This window comes from Oncorhynchus keta, chromosome 34 (genome assembly GCF_023373465.1).
Source record: "Oncorhynchus keta strain PuntledgeMale-10-30-2019 chromosome 34, Oket_V2, whole genome shotgun sequence".
Lineage (NCBI taxonomy): Eukaryota > Metazoa > Chordata > Actinopteri > Salmoniformes > Salmonidae > Oncorhynchus > Oncorhynchus keta.
The window spans coordinates 77,364,891-77,376,655 of record NC_068454.1 but is presented as its reverse complement, the minus strand read 5'-3'; the positions used below and the strand labels follow the sequence as shown (position 1 = coordinate 77,376,655).

General features: G+C 43.0%; 1 protein-coding gene across 2 annotated transcripts; it reads left to right on the top strand.

Annotated features, from left to right (window-relative positions):
• Nucleotides 1-1,683: 1,683 nt before the first annotated feature.
• Nucleotides 1,684-10,933, top strand: LOC118374976 (hepatic leukemia factor-like). 2 transcript variants are annotated; one of them, XM_035761470.2, is made up of 5 exons: nt 1,684-2,683; nt 2,957-3,224; nt 5,178-5,627; nt 7,821-8,101; nt 8,218-10,933. In XM_035761470.2, the coding sequence occupies exons 2-5, from the start codon at nt 3,032-3,034 to the stop codon at nt 8,431-8,433; spliced, it is 1,140 nt and encodes a 379-aa protein (XP_035617363.1). In that variant the 5' UTR covers nt 1,684-2,683; nt 2,957-3,031; the 3' UTR covers nt 8,434-10,933. The 2 variants fall into 2 exon arrangements, with proteins under 2 accessions (XP_035617363.1, XP_035617364.1); XM_035761471.2 differs by having other exon boundaries at nt 1,698-2,683; nt 7,821-8,086.
• The last annotated feature ends 832 nt before the right edge of the window (nt 10,934-11,765 follow it).

Below are 11,765 nucleotides of genomic sequence, written 5' to 3'. Positions count from 1 at the left end.
CTCAACCAGAAATGCTTTTTTCTTTGTGCTTTGCTTTCTTTCTATGACCCCAATTTGAAATGGCCACAACTCACAACCACCCAAAATAAATAAATAATGGACATCTACAGCCTACAGTATTATGTTAAATCCGCTAGATGGCATTAGGCAACTCATTTCTGCTCACTGTACTCTGGCCCCTGTGTTTTAGAGTGTGGCAGTCACATGGATTTTATACCAATAGGGGGTGGATTCAAGAGTCGGAACGTGCAGTGTCCATGTCTGAGCTGTGTGTGTCAGTGAGTGCGCACGTCTGAGCCGTGCGTGCATGTGAGTGACCGAGTGTGTACAAATGTGTGTGTGTGTTTGCAGACTCATGCTTGCATGCGAGTGTGAGATAAATCTATTTGTGTACAACACAGATAAAACATCAACATAAATGCATACATACATATTCTACATACAGAATTGCAAGGCAGTTATGGCTGCCCTACTGACCTAGTTCTGTTAGTTTGTGTGAATATAGGCTATTGTAATGTAGACTACAGTATTAGAGTTCACCTTAATGAAGTATGACAGCTGTGGTCTGTTGTTCTGGTTTGACTTAAGTATTTTTTTAGGTGGCAGCAGCACTGTCACACTAACTGCTATAGAGGGATATGCACATTTAGCTTCATTATGCTTATTCCCTCTCTTTCAACACCAAATACTACTAAACATCAATAATTCATGTCTAAATACAAAAAGAAACATGAAATGCTAACTATCATTTTAATTTCTAGATACCATGGTCTGTTCATGTGTTCGTGCATTCTCCACATGTCATGTAGGACTACAGCTGAAGAAGCATATTATAGCCTACCTATCAAATCAGAGTCACATTTGTTCGCTAAGTACATTTACATGTAACAGGAATTTGACCTGGTGAGATGGTGCTGCCACAATAACAAGAGTATACAGACAAAATATATAGCCTACTATAGCTTAAAGCAAAATTGATTATGATTTAAAATAGAAAACCATTTTTAGACAATGTGAATGTAATTTAAGGTCATTGTCAGTCTTTTCTATATTCTAACTACCTCTGTAGTCCTGTTCTATACTCTCTCAAACCTTCTCAAATTGTTCTAACAGATGAATGATCATGAATAGGTCAGGCATAAAGGCATGCAAGGTTCGTTTTGCAGTAAACTTCTGCAGTAAACACACATGTATGATAGTTTATCATCAATCAATGTATCAATTGTTTCCCCATTAATTATACTCATGTTGTTGGCATATGCCTGTTTGTAAAGAAAACAAGTGACTGGTACACACAGTAATATCCTCAGAAGGATGTATATTGTTCCTGGAATCTGTCTAAATATTGTTTTCACGATGTCCGACTAGCAGTCAAAAAAAGGAAACCATTTCCTGTGGCTCTTTGTGGGTTAAAATACAGTACTGCAGACACCTCGCGCTGTTCTGCTTTGAATCGGTCTCACGCGGCCGTAGCATGGGGGGAATCCGTAGGGCGGGGCGGGTGGCCTAGTTCTTTCCAATAAGCGCTCACTCGGGGAGGAGACATTATTTTCTCCAACCAATCGAAACTAGAGCAACATGCATAAGGGTTGCACCTCCTCGTGACTGGGCCATGTGCGCTATAACAGCTATTCTGCTTTTAGGAAGCAACGTGCTGCTGTGTTCTTTTCGCCTGAAAACCCGGCAGCCACTCACGTTTTCTCTGGATTACAAGCGGACTGGGAAAACTGTAGTCTACACTCAGTTGCTTGCTCATAGAATGGTGCAGGGCCCATTGCCAGTATAATTAAATAATCATATTGGCAATCTATTTGGGCAATGATCTGTATGCCTAGATGGACGTTCTATAGAGGATATGTATCAAGGTCCCCTCAGTTGCTAGTGTCATTTAAAGACGTTAATTCAAAGTCATAATGATAACGGTGGCGGGTGATTGCTAACTGTCCATTTGTTTTCGTCCGTCTGTCCATGAGCATACAAACAAACAACAAGTGCTTGGCGTGCCCCCTCGAGGTGTGGCACGAGGGGGGTTGTGTGTTTGTCATGCATATTGAACAAATAAGCCAATCATGCCTTCTCTCGCGCCTTGCCCTATGAGTTGTGACGTCACGTGAACTGCCCGTGTTCGTTCCAGTTGAGAGGACAGCCGTCGCGCAGCCCAAATCCAAGCCCGTGCTTCAGTACATTGGCTACACAAAGTACGCGGGGGAAAAGAAGACCCCCCCTCCCGAAAGAACGATAGAGCGACAGGAAAGCTTCAAGAAAAAAGTAATACGGCTTGTCACCCGACAAATAGCGCGCGTACCCAGAGCCTTCTCCGCTTTTCGCTCTTCATTATTTGTTCATTTGGCATTGTGGAGTAGGACATTATTTTTCCTTGCTTCGAGTTTCATTTTGATAATTTTTGAATCGTCATTTGTTTGGGGTGTTGATCAACTCAGGATATTTTTCGACAACAACTTATTGTTTTCCAGCTCGGATTTTATTTTGTCCACCTTTGAATTGACCATGGGCACCAGTCATTAGTTTGACGTTTACAACTGGTCTCTATTGGAGAATAACATCTTGATCTGCACCGGGGATTTAAAATAATATAGTGTTGACCATATCTACTGGAATACTGTCTATTATAATGATACAACAGTGGATATAAGAACACTCCATAGCCTAAATAGAGGGAAAGGTAAGAACATGTTTATTGACGTTCTAAACAAATCAAAGAGACACGTTTTGCAACTTTTGCTTGTTATTATTAGGCTACACTCTGGTATACTGAGCCTGGGAGTCAAACTTTAATGTTCTCATATCTTGTCGAGATATGCACTCACATATGCGTTTTATATTATTTCAACAAGTTTGTAATGTCATTTTAAATAGACTATTCATTGCACCTGGTTCATTGCACCCAATTCTAACTATAATAAATGTTAATTCAATATTCTCGTTAATTGAATAGCGGCGATCAATCTGCCAGTCATTTCGACTCCGCCTGCGCCCCAGGATCCTAATCAACAACCAGGTCCGGCCAACTATGTCCAGGCAGCTCACCCAGCTCCTGACCCCGGACCTCCCAGCCGGCGCTAGCCCGCAGTTCGGGAATTGCAACCAGTCTGGTGGCTCCATCAGCGGTGGACATCTCAACTCCATGGCTAGTTTGAAATCCCTCCTGCAGCATCCGATGAAGGGAGACCGTGCAATTCTCAAAGAGTGCTGCGACGTTAAAGGTGAGACGATAACTTTGATTTAATTTGATTGTTACATTGTTATCATGCAGTTACCACTGAAGGCTCTACAGTGCAACAATGTTGCTGATGGAGTTTTCTGCACTTAAGCTAACAGACACTGCATGCCTATGTTGTTTTTCTGTTATTTAGCATATTTTGTAACTGACATTCAATGAAATCATATCTACCAGTCTCTATTGTCTGCCTGACTCAATTGAGTACAGTACAGTGAAGACAGCTGTGCTCACCAGCATAACTTAATATCTGGCCCTGCCATTGTCACACGCACATGGCATGACACATGCACCACTGTCGGACTTGTTGTTTGGAAACAAAACAGATAAGGTATACTGGTGTGGTTCTTCAGTACAGAGCTCAGCTCTGAAGGATGATTCATGATTGACATTCTGCAACCAACACACACCATAGGATATACATGGTGGTGGAAGTTGTCCTTTAGAACTGATTCATGGTCAGTTTGTATTTACTACTGATAATACAGGTCAGGACCAGAATAGGGAAACTTTGTATCAGAATAGAACTTACACTCTTGAAAAAAAGGTGCTATCTAGACCCTAAAAGGGTACTTCGGCTGTCCCCATAGGATAACCCTTTGAATAACTATTTTTGGTTCCAGGTAGAACCCTTTTGGGTTCAATGTAGAGGGTTCTACCTGCAACCAACAAGGGATCTACCTGGAACCAAAATGGGTTCTCCTACGGGGACAGCCAAATAACCTTTTTGTAACCCTTGTTTCTAAGAGCGTAGGATCAAATACTCGTTGGAAAATGTTAATCGAATCCATCCACTCCTATAGTATAGAGCAGTAAACCAGAAAGCAAATTATGGGATAGTAACTTGAGATACTTTTGGATGATTCGGACATGCTAATATCGGTCCCATGACTTGAATAGGATTTGTGCCACAAATGCTAAAAGGTTAGCATGTGGAAACAGTGCCAGGGAAACTACTGTCATACCTTATCCATAGACAGTTTACAGGGTAAGGAAACCAATATGCCATTACGTTATTACATGGTCATTAAGCATAACAAACACTTTTATCCAAACACAAAGGTCACTCACTGACCAATTAGGACCCCCAAATGTCCAATAGGATGATGGTGCCATCCCATGTTGCACTCTGCTGTGAGCTGAGCATGATGTTCTCATATGGATTATAATCTCCGCCCCTCCAATCCCCTGGCATAGTTTTAGATGAGCATGCAGATTAAGACGACATCTTTTGGTATAATATCTGACATGCTAAACAGTACCAGCGAGGCCTGTGGTATGGATGGATGCCTATATTACCAAATTCATTTGTCTCACCACATATAGACGTAGACATGCCTTCATGTAGTAAAAACCATATTGCTTTTCATCCAGCATTCTGAATTGGATTCTTGTGCAGTTTCTTGTATGACCATCTGTTACGGTCTGACTGAAGCATTCAGTGGTGTTTGTACACATAGCAGTGCAGCTGATGCATCCAACGGTCACACCATTCCACAGATATCATCTATCTCTCAGTATCTGTAGAGTTGACACATCTATAGGATCATTGTGCCCCTGGACCTCAACAGCTATGAGGCTTGGGCCATAGCACCCCCTTGTCTCATTGAATTAAATTAAATAGGTTTACAAGAATGCCTACAGCTCTGGACATAAGATAATTATATCCTGTCATATGACCCTAAGTAGTTCCCCCCCACCAAAACTGAAAAGCAAAGAGTGTATATGGAAGAAACCTTGTGAGGAACCAGACTTGAGGGAGTGTATATAGTGGGACACCATGACACTTTTTATTTATTTTTTTATAATCCCAAAATCACCTCTGACAGCACCAAGGGTCAAACATTTGATGTGACAACTACAACTCTTGAGAGTTCTGACCCCTGTCCATCGTTTACTAACCAATAACCTCCATTTTGTCTCTCTCCCACCATCCCAGACAAAGACAGAACCATCACAGACATGGATGAGGACTCCTTGGGTGGCGGGAACGGCGGCTGCAACATGCGTAGCGGCAGCAGCGGGGTGAGCAGCAACAGTAACGTCAGCGGAGGAGGAGCTGGAGGATTTAACCAGTCTGCGTTCCTGGGACCCCTCCTGTGGGAGAGGACCCTGCCAGTGGAAGGAGGCCTCTTCCAGCTGCAGTACATGGACCTGGAGGAATTCCTCACAGAGAACGGCATGGGCGGAGTCCACGGCCAGAACAGTTCCAGTACAGCCCAGATCCCATCCCAGAGTTCCCAGTCGGCGGTGCCCAATCAGAGTTCCCAGTGCCCCCCCTCATCGCCCCCACCCTGCTCTTCAGCCTCCTCCTCGTCATCCTCATCTTCCCCGTCGCTCATCGGCCTGGAGGTGGCCCAGTCCAACATGCAGGGAGGACTTGACTACGGTGAGTAACCCGAACCGGGTGTCGGAGGAGGGGAGGGCAACATACAGGGATTTCTATGATGATTTTATCCCATGGATACAATACGGAACAGTGTACATCTGTTTATTGTACACATCTTCAGTAGGAACATGGGGAGAGGGGTGGAGACTGAGATGGTTTATGGTGATTCTATGGAAAGGGATTGTAGGGGTGGTGGGTGAATGTATCGTAGTTTACATGGTATCGACAATGTATTCAGTGGTCCAGTTTGGCCAAATGAAGCAATGATTATGGTGCCATGTTGTTTTGGCCTCGTGAAGTGGCAACTAGATGAAGGACTAAAATGGAGGATCAGTGACATGGCAGTTACCATGGTGACCCTGTATCAATACAGGATGGTTATGTCCTTAGAGAGAAGGCTGTAGTAAAGTCTGCACAAAGTCTTCATGTGATTCAGCTCTTTAAGTTGTCCTCAGTACTCATATTGAACTCCTCTCCTATGGTGACCAAGCATCATTTTCTGTGAAGCCAAATGGAATCCCTTAACGTTGAGTTAACTTGACAGAGAGGGAACAACAAGGAGCGGTTGAGAAAGCAACGACAGGAATTTCCTGTAGGCTACAAACTACCCTTCACACTGAGCTAGGTTTAACATTTAGGCTGCCTGAGAGAAAGAAACAGAGGAGACATTTAACAAATGCATCTCACAGCACTGACAAAGGGGTTTGGTTTGGTTGGTTTATGTTCAATTCAGGTCCAACCAGCCATTTACTGAACACTACGGTCTTACTGTACATAGGGAGATCGAGACAGAGATAAGGAGGGGAGGGAAAGGAAGTAGGTGTGTGTAGTGAGTGTTTGTGATCGCGTGTCTTTAAATCTCTCCTCACCTCACACGCTACAGCAATGTGCACGTGCAGTGTCCCTTCACGTGCCGAGGCTGTGAGCACTGGAGCAAGAGAACGAGAGGCAGGGCCAACCGGAGGACTGGGAGGAGCGGAGAGGCACGAGGGTGGGAGGGAGAGCGAGGGAGCGAGGGGGGAGGAAGAGGTTCCCATTGCCTGCTGATACTGAAGTTCAAATGGAATGTTTGAATGCAGAAGAGAGAGATTTACAGAGATAGTAATGATTAAGATGTGGTGCTGTACAGTAGATGGGGAATGTCAGTAGCCATTGTATTTAACCCTTCATAAACTGGTTGTTTTTTTAGCTGCATTTCAGTTGTATTCCAATGTCACATGTCACAATAATACACTGTAGACAGTTTAGACATGAGTTAAATACGACACTTTCACATTTACAAGACAAATCAGATATTCATGTAAAAGAAGCATTGATGAAGCCAAATTTGATATTGCGGGTTGGATGATGTGTTTGCTACATAGTCGTTACAGTGTAACACAAATTATGAGGCAAGACAGGAGAACGAACGTATTTGTAATGATCTGATTTGAGTTTTTATTCAGACACCTGACCATTGACTTAACTCGAGGTGGTGTAGTGTAGGCTGTGTTCTGATTGTGTTCTCGTAAAGGATGTATAGGAAGAGGAAAAGGCTGTTTGGAGTCTTTACGATAGGAATGTCAAGGTGTTATTTATGTGCATTAGGCCCTAAAGGGGGTGAGTGAGCTTTATAGAACATAGGGAACTGATTTCAAGGGGTGGGATGACAGTTGTATAACAGTTTTAGAAACATTTCAAGAAAACTGTTAAAACTAGCCTTATAGGAGTCTGGGCATGTTGATAATAATATTAAACCAGGATTGAAATATATACTAAAAGGGTGATATTGAATTTTTATACACAAGATAAGGTGAGAAAAGTGCTCTTGCACATGTAAAGCTCCCATTTGAGTTCAATTTCTCCATGATAATTGATTCATATTGAAGTGAAATGCACGTTCACGATACTTGGAAAGAGGTTGGTCTGTAGAAATCACACTTGAAAGCAGGGAGAAAAACGTTCCTGTTTATTAGTTTCTCAGAGCAGAAAGTAGCTCCCTTCCACCACCTGGTGGACATGGTCTGTAACTGCAGCCTATCAGCTCTACAGCTCTTTTATTTGACAGATTTTGACTTGTAGATAGATACATGCTGTGTGTTATTGCTCTCTGATGGACCTTAGAGGTCAGTGAGTCATAATGTATCTACATGGAATCTCTTGGTTCATATAAAGGTTTAATAAGAAAATAACAACCGATTCTCTCTCTTTCAGGAGGCAGTCAATCGAGCATGAACGACGACTGCGGCTCGCCTGGTTCCTCTGTCTCCTCTTCATCCTGCACTCCTCTCATGACGCCCACATCCAACGGTCCAGACGTGATGGGTAGCTTTGAACCCGACGCGGCCGACGTGGCTCTGTCCAGTGTGCCCGGCCAGGACGCCTTCGACCCCCGCAGACACCGCTTCAGCGAGGACGAACTCAAACCACAGCCCATGATCAAGAAGGCCCGCAAGATGCTGGTGCCAGCAGACCTCAAGGTTGGTAGTCAGAGAGTAGGTAGAAGTATTAAGAGTTGGTAGAAGTTGTCACTACCTCTGGTCCTGAGTCAGATCATTCTCCACAAGGTAATGTCAGTAGGTCTGTATCTAACGGTGTCTCCCTCTTTCAGGATGATAAGTACTGGTCCCGGCGGTGTAAGAACAACGAGGCAGCCAAGCGTTCCCGTGACGCGCGGCGCTTGAAGGAAAACCAGATCTCGGTCCGCGCCGCTTTCCTGGAGAGAGAGAACCAGGCACTCAGACAGGAAGTGGCTGACATGAGGAAGGAGCTTGGTCGCTGCCGCAACATTCTCAACAAATATGAGAATCGCCATGGAGACCAGTGAAGAAGAGGAGGAGAAAGAGAAGGAACTGATGGGTGGAATGGGGTGACATGATGATGATAACGATGATGATGATGATGAATGTATGAGACGATGAGAAGGGTGATATAAAGAAGCTCAGGTGTCACGTTTTGATGATGTAAGAGTGGACAGGGTTAAAGGTTAGGGACAGAGAGATTACATAACCTGGAGGACTGTTGCCCCTTTAGATGAAAGAATAAAACGTGACTTTGAGGATTTTGATATCGGAGAATTGTATATTTTTATATTAAGACTAGAGGGGGAGCAAATTTTGGAAATAATTTTTGTATATTTTCTATATGAATGGGAAAGATGTAAGATATAGAGAGATGGAGGGCTATGACAAAATATCTTTTTACAGTAGATTGATAAAGGAGATGCTATTTTAGAGGTGTTAGACAGGGATTTTTAGACAGGATTCAGAGTCCGGGACTAGGAGGCAAGGCAGCCATTTTAAACTGTAAAATAGCGAGCAAAATGATTTTAAAATTGTACAGTTCAACATTTCTTTGTGGATTTTACTCAAGCACTTAATTTGTTTTCTTTGTTGTGTTTCTAACTGATGGGGTTTGGGCAGAAATGGTAGGAAAGTGAAAGAGAGAGAGAGAGAAATGGGAGAAACACTATTAACCCAGCACAATCTTCAGCACTTGTCCAGTGTTTGTAAATAACAAGTCCTTCATATTGTTACAACCTTTGCAACCTTTAACAGTTTGGACTGTTTAGTAGTTGTCTAGATGTCTGGGCTTTGGTGCAACAGCTCTTACATTTGATTATAGCTGCACTATCTCCTCTGTCATATAGAGAATTGTATTATGTGACCCCAAGACTAGCAGGGCATTCAATCACACTACAGCTAATGGATGGGGTGACTGTTAGTTTTTATTATGTATACTATGAACTCATATTGCTGAGCCCTTGGCCATCTCTCTCTCTCGCTCTCTTTCTGTCACTTTTTGTTCTTTTAGATTGCTGTCAGTTCTAACTGATGTAGAATATCTTGCCCAAGCTGGGTTGGTAGGATCTTTTAGTTGTTCTGGTTACAGTGGACCGTTTTGATCTTCTCTCTGCATTGTGATGTTTTCTTCCTTCCTATGTTTTTTATATCGAATTGATCCAATCCCAACACGGTTAATGTCGCTTACAACCAATCACGAAAAGGCTACTTTTACCTTTAACCAATCCTAACAACCGGTCTCTGTGGTTCTAGATTGTATACATAATACCACAATGTCTTCACACCCTCCTAAATAGTCCACCAACTACCCAGGAAAAAGCACACTTGTGTTATTGTACTATATTAATGATTTTAGATAGCATTCTTATTATTGGTAGAAGATAAATATTGTCTATATTGAATATACCAGTTTGTGTATTTTACATAGGTATATGCTAAGTGTGAATGTTGCAGAGATGAGATGCGTGTATGATTGCGTATATGCAAATTATATTCCAGGAGATGGGGTTTGTGGTAGGGTGTCATATCAAATGTGACCCTATTCTCCCATATACCCAGGGAATAGGTTATCATTCGAGATTATGCTATTATTACTCTCCCCATTGATCGGAATGGTGTTAAATTCTCAGATTTCTGGGACTAATAAAAAAGCCAAAATTTAAAATGTTGATTTATTAAGGTTGTTGATACTTTCTGTCAGTTTTCCGGCATTTCTGTGTTGTTGAGCATCGTCTTAGTATCCACATAGTGTCGTGTTTCACTACCGACTCACTAAACCCAGGGGAGAGAAAGGGCCCAGTCAACCCAGTGATAGTGCTTCTTTTCCTCAACGACCATGTTATAAATAACTACCATTACTATTATGATGATTGTTACCCCCCTTTATTGTTGCTGTTATATATAATTGAATGATTTTATTTCTTTGGATGAACATGATTTGTTTCGTGTTGAAGCATCTTTGATCTCAAACTATCCTCACAGAGAGACTATTCAGAAATGCATCCCGGTTTTTATGTCACTTCCTGCCCTGCACCATATACATCCTGTTTTGGTCCCTCGAGGGCCGCTGGTTTGTTCATAACCCCTATGGACAGTTTCTATCCGGACTTCTCTGAAATACAGTTCCCAGAGGATGGCGGCCATCTTGGTTTCTCTGTTGATCATGGATTCCACAATCTCGCTGGCTCATCTCATACCTGGAGAACGACAGCGGTAGAATCCCATGCACTTCTGACTGTACACGTCTGTTCAGTTCTCTAGTTGTGTATGGACTATGCACGCTAGCCACAGTTTTCCTCTTGGTTTTCTGCAGCCTATTTTCACCTCAGTGACTGTATGTATGCTCTCCCAACTGGATGTTGTTCCTGATCTCCCTGACGTGGATGATGATAACTCTTATAGTGACTTTTATTGAGCTACAACGACCCATCTGCACCGGTGGTGTCCACTGTTCCAGCCCACTCAGTGCTGGCAATGGGGATGTCGTCAAACTTTCCCGAAAACACAAATAAAAGATTGTTCTTACTTACTGCTTCTCTGTTTTCTTTATATTTACTCACGTTTTACATTTACATTTTTGTTATTTAGCATACGCTCTTATTCATCTTAAGATAAACTATATATACAAAAGTATGTGGAAATCCATTCAAATGAGTGGATTTGGCTATTTCAGCCACACCGTTGCTGACAGGTGTATAAAATTAAGCACACAGCCATGAAATCTCCATAGACAAACATTGGCAGTAGAATGGCGTTACTGAAGAGCTCAGTGACTTTCAACGTGGCACTGTCCAACAAGTCAGTTCATCAAATGTCTGTCCTGCTAGAGCTGCCCAGGTCAACTGTAAGTGCTGTTGCTGTGCAGTGGAAACGTCTAGGAGCAACAACAGCTCAGCCATGAAGTGGTAGGCCGAGGCTGCACAAGCTCACAGAACGGGACCGCCAACTGCTGAAGCATGTAACACGTAAAAATGGTCTGTCCTCATTTGCAACACCGACTTCCAAACTGCCTCTGGAAGCTATTTCAGCACAACAACTTCGCCAGGAGCTTCATGAAATGGGTTTCCATGGCCAAGCAGCCGCACACAAACCTAAGATAACAATTTGAAATGCCAAGCATCGGCTGGAGTGGTGTAAAGCTCACCGCCTTTGGACTCTGGACCAGTGGAAACGCGTTTTCTGGAGTGATGAATCGCGCTTCACCATCTGTCAGTCCGACGGACAAATCTGGGTTTGGAGGGCTGTTTTTCATGGTTCGGGCTAGACCCCTTAGTTCCATTGAAGGGAAATCTTAACGCTACAGCATACAATGACATTCTAGACTTCCAACTTTGTGGCAACAGTTTGGGGAAGGCCC